Source organism: Sorex fumeus, unplaced genomic scaffold (genome assembly GCF_029834395.1).
Source record: "Sorex fumeus unplaced genomic scaffold, SorFum_2.1 ptg000008l, whole genome shotgun sequence".
Lineage (NCBI taxonomy): Eukaryota > Metazoa > Chordata > Mammalia > Eulipotyphla > Soricidae > Sorex > Sorex fumeus.
This window is the reverse complement of record NW_026606065.1, coordinates 36,584,703-36,600,369: the sequence shown is the minus strand read 5'-3', so window position 1 is coordinate 36,600,369 and position 15,667 is coordinate 36,584,703. Positions and strand designations below refer to the sequence as shown.

General features: G+C 35.6%; 1 protein-coding gene across 1 annotated transcript in view; it reads left to right on the top strand.

Annotated features, from left to right (window-relative positions):
* Positions 1-14,463, top strand: part of GPC5 (glypican 5) — a 1,003,796-nt gene extending 989,333 nt beyond the window's left edge. The window contains exon 8 of the mRNA XM_056109757.1: positions 14,447-14,463. Within this exon, the coding sequence (XP_055965732.1) occupies positions 14,447-14,448 (2 nt within the window). The 3' untranslated portion in view covers positions 14,449-14,463. The remainder of the gene's footprint in view (positions 1-14,446) is intronic.
* The last annotated feature ends 1,204 nt before the right edge of the window (positions 14,464-15,667 follow it).

The window sequence follows — 15,667 nt, the reverse complement described above, 5'->3', positions numbered from 1 at the left end:
CTTTTGCCTGGCACATGACCCACCCAGGTTTTAAACCCCAGCACCCTATATGGTGCTATATACAATCCCTATAAATAAACCTTCCTCAGCCCTGTCAGGAGTATGCTTTGACCTCTAACCAACTAAGCGACTCTGGGTATAGCCCAAACAACAACAAAATTTTTCTTTTTTGTCTGCTTCTTCCTCTCCATGACATTCTCCCTTGATTCTTAATAACCACCCTGCGTATTATAATTTCTCGTAGCCGTTCTTAAAAGTTGGAGTTTTGGCTTCCCCACACTGTAGCAGTTCCCATCAGTAGGAGTAATGAGTGAAGTACTGGTAGGAGAAAAGGACTTCTGGGATGGCATCTGCCCCTACCTCCTCCCTGGTGGCTCCTGTGACAGAGGACATCCTGTGTCCTCTAGTGTGAGTACTGGAAGAGTTTGAAATGCTTTCATCTTGCAGCAGTGGATCCCAAGTTTACCAAGTAGGGAGTACTCTTAAAACTGGTGAAACTGAAGAGTCACGGCTATAAAGAATGTCCTTACAGTTTGATCTTTGGTATCCGCTAGGGGTCAGGAGCAGGGGAGTTGTTTCATCGTCTAAACTTACCTGAAGCAGACTAAGAGTGTTAGAAAAAAATTCTATTTGGTGTGAGAACTCTTGCATTTCTGAGTAGAATAGTGAATTTTCCCTAGGAACTTTGTTTTGGATTATACTGCTTGCGCCAAGACTTGCACCTACCTCGAACCCCAGTAGGATATATAGGAAACAAGAAAGTAAAATACACAGGACAAGGAAATCATAGCCCGGTCACCTGCCGAGTCTACTGGCTTTTATCCACCATGCAGTGTCTTCTGATCAGCTTTTGTACCTTTTTATAGAGAGGAAGAATAACAACAGGCAGAAAGAAGGAACAGATAATATAACATCCCTAAAAGTCTGAATACCCCAGGTAGCTGTTACTACATTTTCTAGTGCTACAATTCTACTCTGTTATTATTGTTTATATCATACTACAGTTGGTTGATTTAGTTTATATTTTAAAATTGAACTAAACAAGATAACAGGAATTAAAATGTTTTCAAATACTACTACTTTTATTCTGAAATATAAAGATCTAAATGATTTCCCAATTTTGCTTTCAATTCTATTCCATTCCTACTTCCCAATATTATCTCTGCTAACTTTTTAAATATGTTTATATACATATGTGTGCCCTTTTATGATCATAGGAAAAACGGACATAAAGAGACAGACATGCAACCACACAGTATTTACACAGGATCCTCCCTTCATGTTAAATCAAAGCTATATTTATACCACATTAGGCCATGTAGATCTAATTCATTTTGAAAATAGTTATGCTGTATTCCCTGGTATTGCTTAATACTACAAATTATTAGACTTGTTCTATATGAGACACTTCCCAGTTTTCTTCTAATTATTAAGTTTTCCTACGATGCCACAATTTAACAGAAGAAACCTAAAGTTATATCTTCTGAATGGTTCTACTGGCCCCTTTGGAGACCTTGCTCTTCGTTCACATGATAAATGTGACTTAGGTAAGAGTTGGGGAATATGTACTGGGGAGTTCTTCTAAACCTATATCTTACACAGCAGCTATAGCAAACTTTCAACTCTGTATTGAGGAAACATGTATGTTAGTCCTATCACTAGTTAGTAAAAGTATAGTCTTACCTAAAAGATGATGTGAAAAATAATCTTTGTTATTTAATTACTGATTTTTCTTAGTAGAAAATTTGTATATGAAAACTCTGTTCTTTAAGATCCCCAAAAATATACTTTTAAAAACATATAACTTTATCTAAAATGTTAACATTTGCTTAAAATATGTTGAGACCCAACTCTAAAATATGCTTGCATTCTGCTTACAATTTCTATTATATTCATGATGAATAAGCTATTTTAGCTTCATGGACTCATAATTTGTAACACTTTTGTGGGCTGAGTATGCATCATTGTGTGTGTGTGTGTGTGTGTGTGTGTGTGTGTGTGTGTGTGTGTGTATTTAACTTCCAAAGAAAACAAAGTTTCTCATGTCTGCCCTGGGAACTTTGGAGATGACCTAGCATTTGATACACAAGATTCCTTGTGCCCACAGAAACAATTTAGAACCCAATTCCCTGTGCTCCAGTACAAGGAGACAAAGGAGTGACCTCTATTTCATCTCTGAACAGTGTCGAAGCATCTTCCCATATACAGCAGAGCCAGGGTGAATGAATGCACTGTGTTTTCCCAGAGGTGATGTTTCAGGGAGAAAGAAAATATGTGGTTCAGGCATGTTTGGCTTCACATTTAAACTCAGCTTACAATGAGAGATAGGTATCACTTCCAGCAAAAATATTTTCCCAGAAACCATGATAAATGGGCAATCTGTTTCTAACACTACACGATTATGACTTGTACCTTCCTTGTTAACTCCCTTGGAACATAGGTCTTTCATGAATCAAAGAGTGCAATCTCCAGTAGCATATAGCATATAGCAATTTGTGATGTACATTGTTGTTTATAAAGTTGCTGTTAAGGAAAAAGAACAACTGATGGACAAAGGTAGAAATTTGTAGTAGTACCATACAGCAAATAATAAATAAAAAGAAAACAGGTTAAAAGGATATCCCATGTTGCCATTCTTTAAAAGCATTTAGTAAGTGTGTTTAGTGAGATAGTAAGCATGGTGATATATCTCTGTTTGAGTAAATATAGGGAATGGGAGTGTGAAAGAGAGAAGAGCAGAGATATGGAACATGCAATTGAAGATAAATGACAATGTTTAGCAAATCACAGTATATACACTTTGGTAAGTGGATAAGTAAAGAGTGGCACTGAATAGACAGTTGTTTCTGCATCAACATAGACATAAGGTCTAAGTAATATGCTCTGGTAGTAATATCTCAATAGTACCTAAATAACAATGCTTAAGAGTAGCTTCTATCTAATGCCTCAGATTAGCCACACCGTGATCCTGTCATGGCATTGGATACTCATCTGATCAGACAGGACCTCCCACATCAAGCTGTCATCAGCTCCATTCACATTTCAGCCTGGGAAGATGGGGATGGAATCATTGAATTTTGTATCCCCAAATCACCTGAGTCACTGGACGAAATCATAATTTTTGAAGTGGACAAGATTAACATGTATAAGGACTGCACACAAGATGCAGTTTGGTTAATCTGCACACATCATGTAAATATTTGGGAATCCCAGAAGTAGATGGATGAGGAAGGGTAAGAACAAGAAAATTAGGAGAATGATAATCACCCTAGAACATCAACTATGAAAGCCTCCTGCTCAGCCCATTCTTGGGAAGAACATCATGAGTCATGAGGTTCAGCATTGTGAAATAAAGATTGAGTTTGGATTGCAGACCTAAGCATCTGAAAACGTTTTAATAGGTGAAGCAGGACCAATGAATCTGTTTGAAATAAAATAGTGATTCCCCTCTTCCATCTGCTGAATATCCATTGACCATTCAGAGGACTGAATGAGGCCAAAAGTTGTCTGGGCACTGCCAAGGCTCATCAGGAGCGTGACACTGAGAACTACAGCCTGCTGCTCCTGTGGATGAGAAGGGATTAGATGGCCTTGGAACCCATAAGGTCACTGATCAAAGCCATGGGCAGAAGTCAAAGCTGGGCGACCTCTCTTTGTGGCCGATGCAGGAAGAGATGAAACTCAACACCATAGGGTTGAAAAAGAATACATCACAGAGTGAATTGGAGAGAGGCAATTTTATGAGACTTAGAGGGAAGCACACTTCTGTGAATGATTTCCTAGGAAGCCCATGGAACATTTGAGAAAGCAATTTGACATCCTTGATCAGATGCTGGAGATAACAGGGTATCCAATAAAGAATAGAAAGCTAAACCGTGGCAAAATAATACAGAAATAAGGAGCAAAAGATGAGCGAGAAAAGCAATGTTAACTTTGTCATAGCAGAAGTTAAGAGCTTAACCTGTGGGAATCCTGGAATAGATGATGTTTCTTGAGATATCCTGGGTAATTGTCAGTAGTCCATCTAAAGCAAATGAGGCTTTATTTATTGCTTACATTTATTTTTGCCTAGCAATATTTGGTTTGCTTAAATTTTAATAATATTAAATAGCCCTCTAGATTATAAAATTTATCTTGTTTAGAAAATTATCCCTATGTGGAGTATGGGCCTGCATTTTGAAAGCCTGCAATAAGTATCTCTTAAATTAATCAGTGAGTAATCTAAGGCTAATCAGAGAAGGACGAACAATTTGCATCCACCTCCAATCCAGGGCTTAATAGCTGTGCTGTGTTGAGCAAAATGAACTCCTTGTCCTTTTGTATTCTAATTTATAAAACAGGATTATTAGATTATTTTAAGTATAAGATTTTATAAGAATAAGGCATGAAGTGCATTTTTGCTACCCCCTAGTATAAGCAAGTGCAGAATAAATGCTAACAATCATATTAAAATAACAGAGGAAAAACTGAATATAAAAATAAAGAGTTTATTTTAATCAAAATAATAAAATGATTTTCACTGGTCCACAAACAGACCTGATAGGATATTTGCTTACATAAATTTAAAAACTAAAAGCAGCATTTAAAAAATGCTCAAAAATGTTTCTCAAGTAAAAAAAAAAAGACATTAAAACTTGTTTGTGAATTTATTAGAAGGGAAAGAAGCACCAGTAAATTCGAGGTTGAAGCAAATAGAAGCAACCCACATATTTAATTCCTAGGAAAAGTAGGCAAACTCAGATACAAAGAAGTTTAAAGTGATTGGGGGAGATGGCACAGTGGTTCAAGCAGAATTCAATTCTCAGCCTCTAAGCTTCATCTCAGCAGCCCTACTCTTTGTAGCTGCCAGCTCTATTGGTTGATCTCGGGCCACAACACTTTCTGGCATCATTGAGCCAATGTCTAGGCACCTTATGTAAAGGGTGTGACACCCAGACAACTCTGCAGTAATCCGTGGTGTGTGAGCACAGTTGTGAGTGGCATAACCCACTAGCATAACCCTCATTAGCAGAAATGGAGTGATAACTAAAGGAGTGTTACCCAGGCAAAGTCTGTGAATAGATGTAGATAATCTAATGTTTACAAATAAGGGGGGAAGGAAGTGATGATTATGGTTAGGTTGCTGACCACATCTGAGACTTCCTGAAATTGCCTTCTTATATATGGAATCAGGTAAAGGTAAAAGGTAAAGGCCCTCCCGTTGATCGTTGATTTGCTTGAGCGGGCCCAGTAACGTCTCCATTGGAGACTTTGTTGTTACTGTGTCTGGCATATCGAATACTCTCGGTAGCTTGCCGGGCTCTCCGAGAGGGGAGGAGGAATCGAACTCAGGTCGGCCATGTTGGCCGCTTGTAAGGCGAACGCCCTACCCACTGTGCTATCGCTCCAGCGCCCATTAAGTGTATAGTAAATTGGAAAAAAAAACCTTCAACAATCAGAAAGAAAAAAGATCATTAAAAGGATGATAACAGAACAAGAAATTCTAGCCACACTGGTGCCAATTGAGAATATAAATTTTTATGTTAAATTCTTACTTGAATCCGTTTTCTTTACTGCCAAGTTCCCTGCTTGAAAAAAAAATATCTATTCCTTCATTAATCTTTTGCCACCTATTTATATTTATAATAAAATTACATTTAATTTATAGGAAAAAAATCCTAGTTTATCAAAACAAGTGGAAAATATTTTGCCACATACCCTTCTTGCAAATAATAGTTCTCTGACATGCTTTTACCATTTTGTTCTTACAATTTTATCACTTCCTTGAGTTTTTAATATAAATAAGAGTCATGTGGATATTCATCATCTAATTTCTGACAATTTTTGCTTTTTTGTGGGGGGTACACCTGGCAATGCACAGAGGTTACTCCTGGCTCTGCACTCAGGAATTACCCCTGGCGGTGCTCAGGGAACCATATGGGATGCTGGGAATCGAACCTGGGTTAGCAGCGTGCAAGTCAAATGTACTACTCGCTGTGCTATTGTTCTGGCCCCTAATTTCTGACAATATTTTTAAAAAAATTTTATGTTTGTTTTGGGGCCACACCAGACAATGCTCAGGGATTACTCCTGACAGGCTCAGGGAAACATATGAGTTACAAAGGATCACACCTGGCTTGGCTACATGCAAGGTAATTGCCCAGCTCATTACTGACTTCAGCCCCTAATCTCTGAAATTCTTTAACCTCTTACTATTCCTGGACTTCTGTCCAAAGACCTGTACATGAAGAAGACCTTTGCTTCATCTTGCTACTGTATGTGGTTTTCAGATGCATTTTCTGTTTCAGACATCATACTCCACTCTCCATTATAATGCACACAGACATACCCTCTGACTCACTCCTGTCCATCCTTCCAGTCTCACCAAAGAACCTTTCCTCAGTCCTGGAGTCCTGGCTCAGTGCTCCAAATCACCTTCTCTTAAGTGTAAACTTAGTCATGTTTCTCTTCCATGGCTTTTATCACACCTTGCACGCAGCCAACATGGCCGACCGAGTTCGATTCCTCCGCCTCTCTCGGAGAGCCCGGCAAGCTACCGAGAGTATCTCGCCCGCATGACAGAGCCTGGCAAGCTCCCCGTGACGTATTCGATATGCCAAACTGGATTATAGCCATGCATTTTTCCCTCATGAAATACTTCCATTCCCTGAAAACCATCAACTATTAATGACTTTATTCTTTATCGTATCCCTAGGCTTATTAGTCACACATTGGTGGATGATATATTGTCATAAACATAGCAGATACAAAAAATTGCATTTATTTACCTATCAGTTACTGTAGGTCAGGAGTGTTACTATGGAGGAAATTGGGTTAGGATATGATTTTATGCTCACATTATTGTTGACGATTTCACTCCTCCATCCTGTTGCTCAGAGGCCACCCTTGGGTTCTTGACTAAGAATCTTTCTAACATGGCTTCATCTGAGTGTGCAAATTGAGAAGAGCAGAGAGTTTGTTAGTAAGATGGAAATCATAAATACTGTCATAAGTAAAATAATCATGAAAATGACCTCTCATTACCATAGCCCTATTCTGTTGATGTGAGGTAAGTCATAGATCCAAACAACTGGATCAATGTAGACACCCAGAGAGGAGAGAAATCACACAAAATTAAAATTGTGAAGACCATCTTCTAGTCTTCCTGCACAGAAGGGCCTGGAACAATACTACTACAGATTGAACACTGAAATAATGCTGCCAAATCAATGATTCATCCATTAAATGAAAGGTTTTAAGTGAGACCGTCTTAGACTAATAAAAAGTAAGTAAAGACCCTCCCGTTGATCATCGATTTGCTCGAGCAGGCCCAGTAACGTCTCCATTGGAGACTTTGTTATTACTGTGTCTGGCATATCAAATACGTCACGGGGAGCTTGCCAGGCTCTGCTGTGCCGGCGAGATACTCTCGGTAGCTTGCCGGGCTCTCCGAGAGGGACGGAGGAATCGAACTCGGGTCGGCCATGTTGGCTGCGTGCAAGGCAAATGCCCTACCACTGTGCTATTGCTCCAGTCCTTAGACTAATATGCAAAAGAATATTAGACTAATATTAGAATATTAGACTAGAATAGAATATTAGAATAGAATATTAAAATAAAGAATATTAGACTAAAGAATAAAGAATATTAGACTAATATTAGACTAATATGCAAAAGAATATTAGACTAATATGCAATAAAGAATAAAGACTAATATGGAATAAAGAATAAAGAATATTAGACTAATATTAGACTAATATGCAAAAGAATATTAGACTAATATGCAAAAGAATATAAGATAATGTATAAATACAATATAATGAATAAAGTCATTGCTATTGATGTTTTTATTCTGACTGGATTATTTCATTTTCTCATTCTCCATGGTTTATTTTTAAAATACAGCCATAAATTACAGCTAAAAATTACGCTAAAAATTATGCTATATAAAAATTTGGATTATAAAAACAAAGCAAACTATACTAATAATGATGATGATAATAATAATAATAATAATAATAAAAACATCCAATGCTTTTCTCTTAGTCTTTAAATTCTTATTGCTTACAGCACTTGTGGATGCCACAAAAGCGCACAGCTGTGTGCAGAATGTTCCATATAAACAGTTTCATTGTGGATTTTCCTCGATCTCTTGAATTATGTCTTTGATAGTACACAGCAAATCTACTTCAGATAGTGAAATTGACTTTATTGAATTGTATAACAGAAGACAATTTTAACTTTCAATAAAAAATCAAGTGAAATAACATAATATCATCCTTATAAATTTTGTATTTACAGTAACTTAGAATTGAGTAATTTTAGAATCTAAGAGAATACTGTTCAATTCTATGTTCTTTTCCATTTCTTCTTTCAGACAGCTTAACTTTTTTCTCATTTATAATTTCCATTCTCCTAGAGTGATACATGAGGAGCCAAATGCAGCAGAAGAGGTACAACCATAATTATGCTTAATAATCCTTGTCATATATGCAGTACCTAATATTACAGGCTAGTTGTCCTGGAACATGCATCCACCATTTCCAAGGATAAATAAACTCTTTCAGAAGTGTATTGTATATGAGTTAATGTCTGCAAAGGTTAAAAACATCAAATTCTGAAATATCATGACCTGACATTAATGACCCAATAATAGGTTGACATTTGCAATTCTTTTGGGGGGTAATAGCCCACCATATGCAAAGATCAGCTTCTGCATTTAGAGCTTATCTCAAAGGGAAAAATATGAGTAATAATAGTACAAGGGAGGTTAATAACAGGTACAGGGCTGGCATAGCTTTTAGCAGTCCTTCTAGAAAATGAACTGAGAATTGCTGTCAGCTTGATTGGGGAGAGGAAAGGAAGAATGGATCCATATGGGAGGCATCATTCAGCTTCCAGTGTGTATGTGTGTGAAGGTTGTTTGCAAGGTTACCTGGGTTGATGCAACATAAAACTGAAATTTGCATGTCAAAGCTTTGTTGCTTTTGTAACACACTGACACACAAATCGTTGGCCCTGGGGTTTAAATTTCACAGATGTTTCTAGGCTCATTTAAAAAATAAAGAACAATAATTTGTGATCCACTGTGCCGCTCATCGTTTTTGATTTTTTTTGTTTGTTTCTGAATGTTTGGTTTGAGCTTGATACTTTTTTCTTACCATCTAAAATTTTAACTTTCATGGAATCTGTTTTCCCTTCAAAAACTGATATATACTATTTGACAAGAAAAATCCTCATTGAGATCTTTGTGTTATTACATTTTTAAGATTCGAAACTAGCAATATTTATTCATGTGTAAAACCCAAGCCCCAAATAGCTAACATTAAAATGATATTCCATTTTCCTAGGATACTAGAAAAAACAGTGTGATGCACCAGGCCCAGCTCTCTCTCCTTTGTTAGATATTACATAAACTACCTCTCATTTCTCAGAGCACGTGCAAGGGACATTTTTTTACACTGTATTTTGCCCTATGAATTATTTCATCAGAATGAATTTGTTAGAAAATGTTCTATGATGCAATGATCCAGTAGACTTATAATGCCACTGTAGGTCATAATTATTAGCATTGTCATAAATTAACATTTTTCTCAGTAGAATTGAAAATATTAAGTTGGAAGTATTAATTTAAAGTTCATAAAAATATAAATGATGAAGCAAGTAGAATTTTACTCATTCAAGATACGCATTTGCAGTATTATTTTGAGTATACTGAAACATGAAATATAAGCATTCATTTTTATCATTTCTTTTTGCTTTCCATTGAATCTATTGGAAATGCTAAAGCAGCATTCTCATAATTTTAACATAGGAGTAAGTCCCAATTTTGCCTGGTTGATTCAATGCCTCTACTTTCAGTGTTTCATTACCATTAATATTCTCAAATGAAATAGTTCATAATTCTACCTCATATTATTCACAACTCTATCGTTTTTTTCCCAAGTGTCTAAAGAGAGGATATGCGCCATGGATCTGAAACATTTAACAGCTTGAGTGTCCTTGGGCAATAGAGAGGAAGGCAAAGTAAATGATTGAACTGAAAGTTTAGAGAGGAAATACAGAAATTAATCCTGCAGTATGTCAGAGGCAGAATCCATTATTTAGTATCTATTTTTAAAAAGTAAATTATTAGCAGTATTTTGTAAGAAATGCAGTCTTATTTATTGCATTATTATGGTTATGTTTTCTCTGTTAGGATGGCATATGCTCAATAAAAGAGTAAGCATAAGCATCACTTATATTTTGCACAACTACAGAAAATATATCTCCAAGTTCCAGAACACATGTAATTAAATTACTTTTTTTCTCCTCTTGTTAATAAGATATTTAGTACAACATTCTGAAAATTCTTTAAAATGTCATGCTTAGATTTCTTTTTGAGTTGATAGGGGGTATTATAATGGCTCTAAGAATTTTATTTTCAAGGCTGGAGAGAAGCTACAGTGAGTATGGTTCTTGTATTACATGCAGAGGACCTGGGTTTGGTCCCCAGCAAACACAGTGCACAGAGTCAGGAGTAACTCCTAAGTACCACGGGTATAGCCTCAAAACAAAAAACAAACAAAAATCCATTTTTTAAATTTTCAAGATGTGGTTGTTCAAAATTTTCATCACAAAACTACATTGCAGTTTATAGACAAATGCTGTCTATTTTTATAACAAATGAAATTGTATTCAATCAGTAATATCACATGTACATATGTTACATCAAATGTGTACATAAAATGATAACTTAAAAATAAGAACATGTTTATTTATTTCATGATAGTGTGTAGATCCTGGAAAAGTTGTCATATATTTTTAGTTTTAGGTGGTCTCTATTGTTTATAACATTGATATGATAATAGTATCATGCTGAGCGAAATGAGTCATAAGGAGAGAGATAAACATTGGATGATTGCGCTCATTTGTGGAATACAAAGAAGGGTGGAAGGAGGCCAGTTAGGATAGAGAAGGGGTCAGTATGACAATGATAATTGGAAATGATCACTCTGGACAAGAACTGAGTGCTGTAAGTGAATAAAGGAATATACATGATAACTTCTCAGTATGTATATTGTATATTGCAAACCATAATACCTAGAAGGAGAGAGAGAGAGAGAGAGAGAGAGAGAGAGAGAGAGAGAGAGATGCCTGCCATAGAGGCAGACTGAGGCAGAGTTGGGGGGGAAGGTTGTTGGTGGGCATTGGATCATTGTATGACTGAAACCCAGTCATGAACCACCTTGTAACCATGTATCTCACAGTGATTCAATAAAAATGAAATTTAAAAATAAGCTGTTCTATACAAATACTGAGGGAAAAAAGACTGATATGCAGCTACCAAATAAAAATACAAAAATTTTGGGGGAGAGTGAGATAGCACAGCGGGTAGGGCATTTGCCTTGCACGCAGCCGACCCAGGTTTGATTCCCAGCATTCCATATGGTCCCCCAAGCACCACCAGGAGTAATTCCTGAGTGTAGAGCCAGGAGTGACCCCTGAGCATCGCTGGGTGTGACCCAAAAGCAAATATATATATATATATATATATATATAAATTTTATTTGAGAAAGAAACACATTTTTATATACTATCTATAGTTAACTAGAGATCTGAGAAATTTAAAAAGATGATAATGCAAATATTATTTATGATTTATAAAATATGAGATATTTAATCAATAACGGTTTTTTATTGAATCATTGTGAGATAAAGTTACAAAGCTTTAATGTTTGAGATTCAGCCACACAATGATTGAACACCCATTGCTTCATCATTTTCCACCACCAATGTCCTCAGTATGCCCACGTCCCATCCTAGAACTCACTCTGCCTGTATGGCAAATAATTTATCTAATACTCTCTCTCTACTTTTTGGCATTATATTTTGCTCAAATTTTCCCAACACCATTCAAGGCTATCTGCAGGGGGCAGAATCTAGATAACTTATTTTATATTGCTCATTTTAAATACCATAAGAGCTCTCGCAGCTGCTTTTGCAGCCTTGAGCTTCTGGAATTCTAGATTGTAAATGGTTGGTTCCAGAGACATCTCTGAATGGTACTAATCCATGGGATTCAATTGGGAGTCTCTGGACGCAGGTTGTTGGTGGGCTAAAATGGCACCTGGAGGCACATTTGGGCGTGATAGCCAGGCCACTGAGTAGGTGGGGAGTAGGGGAGGTACAGCCTGACTCCTCTGCCTTCATGTGGCCTGGAGATTTAGTCCTGGAACGCACATACCTGGGCCTTGCCTGTGGAAGCTCTTGGTCACTGGGATTCCACCTGGAGTAGGCAGGGAGAGCACACCTGCTTTATCTGAGGTGCCCCGGTGAAACTGGCTTGTATTGGAGCACAGAGAGATCTCCATTGCTGTGGTGTCTTCCGGGACATGTTGCTGTGTCTCTAATAAAGAGTTTCTATGCAGATATGTCCCATTTGCAAATTGATATGCTGTACTGTTTTCCAAAACAGATTCCTCCTTTTCTTGTATAATTATTTTTATAGGGTTTCCAGTACCATCATGTTGAATATGATGGTGAAATTAGAAACTTTTATCCTGATCTTGATTTTAGAAACACGTCTTTTATTCTTTTAGATGATAAACCTGTTGTCCTTTGAGTTTGTAGGTTTGCTCATCCTGAAACTTGTCGTTTTTTATCAGTTGCTTTTTCTGTACTTATTGAAATGTGTGCATGTTAATTTGTTCTAAAATATGGTATATTACATGATTAATTTTAATTATTTTAAAAATTTGGTAAGATTGTTAGGAAAGATGTTGATCCTGAACTTAGCATTCTCAGGGTAGGTTTTTTAAATGTTGATTCAATATTTTCTCTTATAAGTTTATTAAGACTGTTTTTTTTTGGTATTCCGATCACAGAAATGGTAATTTACATTTTCAAAAATAAACCCATTTTTTCTAAATTATAGAATTTTTATCAAGATAATTGTTCTCATTGTTCTTTATATCTTATAATTTCTACAATTCGGCAATAATGTCCTCACTTTTTTCTGATTTTCATAAGTTGAATTCTATTTGTTAGTGTTACTAATGATTTGTCTTTTTTTCATCTTTCTGAAGGCCTTAACAATTTTTGTGTATATTCCCTATCATTTTTCTGTTGCTATTTTACTTTTTTATTAAAAATAATAATAATTATTATTATTGTTAAATGAATCACCATGAGATACAGTTAAAGACTTACAAACTTTCATGATTACGTTTCAGTCATACAATGACAGAATACCCACCCCTCAACCAGTGCTCGTTCTTCACCAGTTTCCAGTACCCCTTCTGCCATCCCTACCCCCTCACACCCCCTGCCTTTATGGAAGGCACATTCCCTTTTACTCTTTCTTTCCCTTTGAGTGTTATGGTTTGCAATACGGGTACTAAGTGGCCATCATGTTTGGTCCGTAGTCTATTTTCAGAACACATCTCTCATCCCGATGAAGCCCTCCAAGCATCATTTACTTAGTGATCCCTTCTCTATCCCAGCTGCCCTTTACCCCAGCACGTGAGACCAGCTTCCAAATTATGGAACGATCCTCCTGGTCCTTGTCTCTACTATTCTTAGGTGATAGTCTCCTATTATGTTACTTTATATTCCACAAACGAGTGCAATCATTCGATGTCTGTCCTTCTCTTTCTGACTCATATCACTTAGCATGGTACTATGTCCACTCATTTATATGCAAATTTTATTATTTCATCTTTTCTAACAGCTGCATAGTTTTCCATTGTGCAGATATACCAAAGTTTCTTTCTTTAACCAATTATCTGTTTATAAAGTAAGATTTTATCCTTATTTTTACTTGGCTCTTTTTTAGCTCCTAAAAATGTAATCAATTTGTTGACTTAAGATTCTTACTTTTATGTGCAGGCACTTAGAGCATCAATTTCCCTTTAAGAACTCTGCTGTTGTAGTATACCAGAAATTTAGGTATATTGTGGTTCACTTCCCATTCATCACAAAGTTTTTTTATAATCTTCTTGGTAATTTCTTCTAAAATTGGAAACATTAAAATTAAACCTAAGTTTTAAGTGAATTTTTTTTCATTTTTGGTTTTGGGGCCATACATACCTGAGTATACTCAGGGCTAACTCCTGGCTCTGTGCTCAGGAATCATTCCCAGTGGACTTGGGGTAGATATCATAGGCAGTGCTACGGATTGAAATTGGGTCAGCCACATGGAAAGTAAGTACCTTCTTCAATCTACTATATTTCCTGTCCATGGATTTGTTTTTAATTGTTTTCTAGTGATAAAGTATGAAATAATGAAGTATTTTAAATGAAAATATGTTTTAGGTATAAGTAATGAATATCATTCAAATTTTTAACTTGTCCTACAGTAATTTTTAAAATTTTTGATCCCACAACTTAGGCAAAGATATTTTTATACAGAACTATTATAAAAGTCATAATTAGGAATGTCAAAGCATTACAAATGATTACCATAAGACTTCTTAATCCTATTTAGGAGCAATGGAAATCACAAAAGAGAAACTAGATATATTTAGGAGCAAGTGATTAATTATATAATTAAATAAAATGAAACACTAGGGTGAGTATCCAGACTTCAAAAAGATAAGTGAATATGAATAACATATGTAACTAGCATCCATTTATAAATGTCAGTTTTCAATACAATCTGTTTTAAATGAAAGCACTTAAATCCTTATAAATAATATTTACAATTGCATATGTTCTTGCTAGAATAAAACTTTTCCATAGGTGATATAAAACAATAAAATATTCAATAATTATACAGCATTAATTTATTTGAAGTGGTGACATTTACATAAGATATGCTATAATTATAAATTATTATTCAACAATATTAGCCTGGATTAAAACTTCAGTTAACCATTAGTGTTTCTATATTTTCATTTCTCTATCTAAACTTTTGTGTAAATTCTTTACTTGTAAATCATTAACAATGTTGTAATGAGGTGAATTTTATTACAGAATATGTCTTCAAGCATACATTGTAGAAAATTCTATGCTACTTATATATGATTGTGTTGTATGTTTGGATGATATGCAAATTATGTAGTCTGCCTGAGGCTTCTGCAAAAACAGGATTATGAAACTGAGGTTCCATAAGGAATTCTCCTCATTTAATTTGCCCATCGTGTTACCAGATTTTATAGCATTATACATATTTGTAACAATACCTGGAAGGGTTCCTTTTCAAACAAAGTGTTTCTAAAACAATTGATCATTCCCTTCTCAAAGAATTAAACTCTTCATTTGTATTTGAAAACATAAAACTTAAGCTTGTTATTCTCTCCAAACACAAGTTTTCTAAGCACTTCCCACTTGAGATGTGTGTATATTGGAGCAATGGGTATCATACTCAAATAGAACATCTATGTGATATACGATAAGAATAAGGAAATTAGATCATAAGAGCATTTAATTCATGCTACCAATTTCTTCAGGTTTCTTTTTCTAATAACGTTTTAGAGTTTTTGTTTTCACTTTTTTTCCCACTTACTATTTAATGCAAAATCAATGTTTTTTTTTAATATTAGCTACCATAGAATCAACGGGAATATCTGCTACTGATAGATAAGATTTGCTAACTTCAGTATGAGCAGGGGTAAAAGCAATGAGATAAAATATTCTGCTCGTTTTTAATCAGAACAGAGCAGAAACTGGATTTTTGGTCCATATAATTGCCCTGTTGTTTCAATAT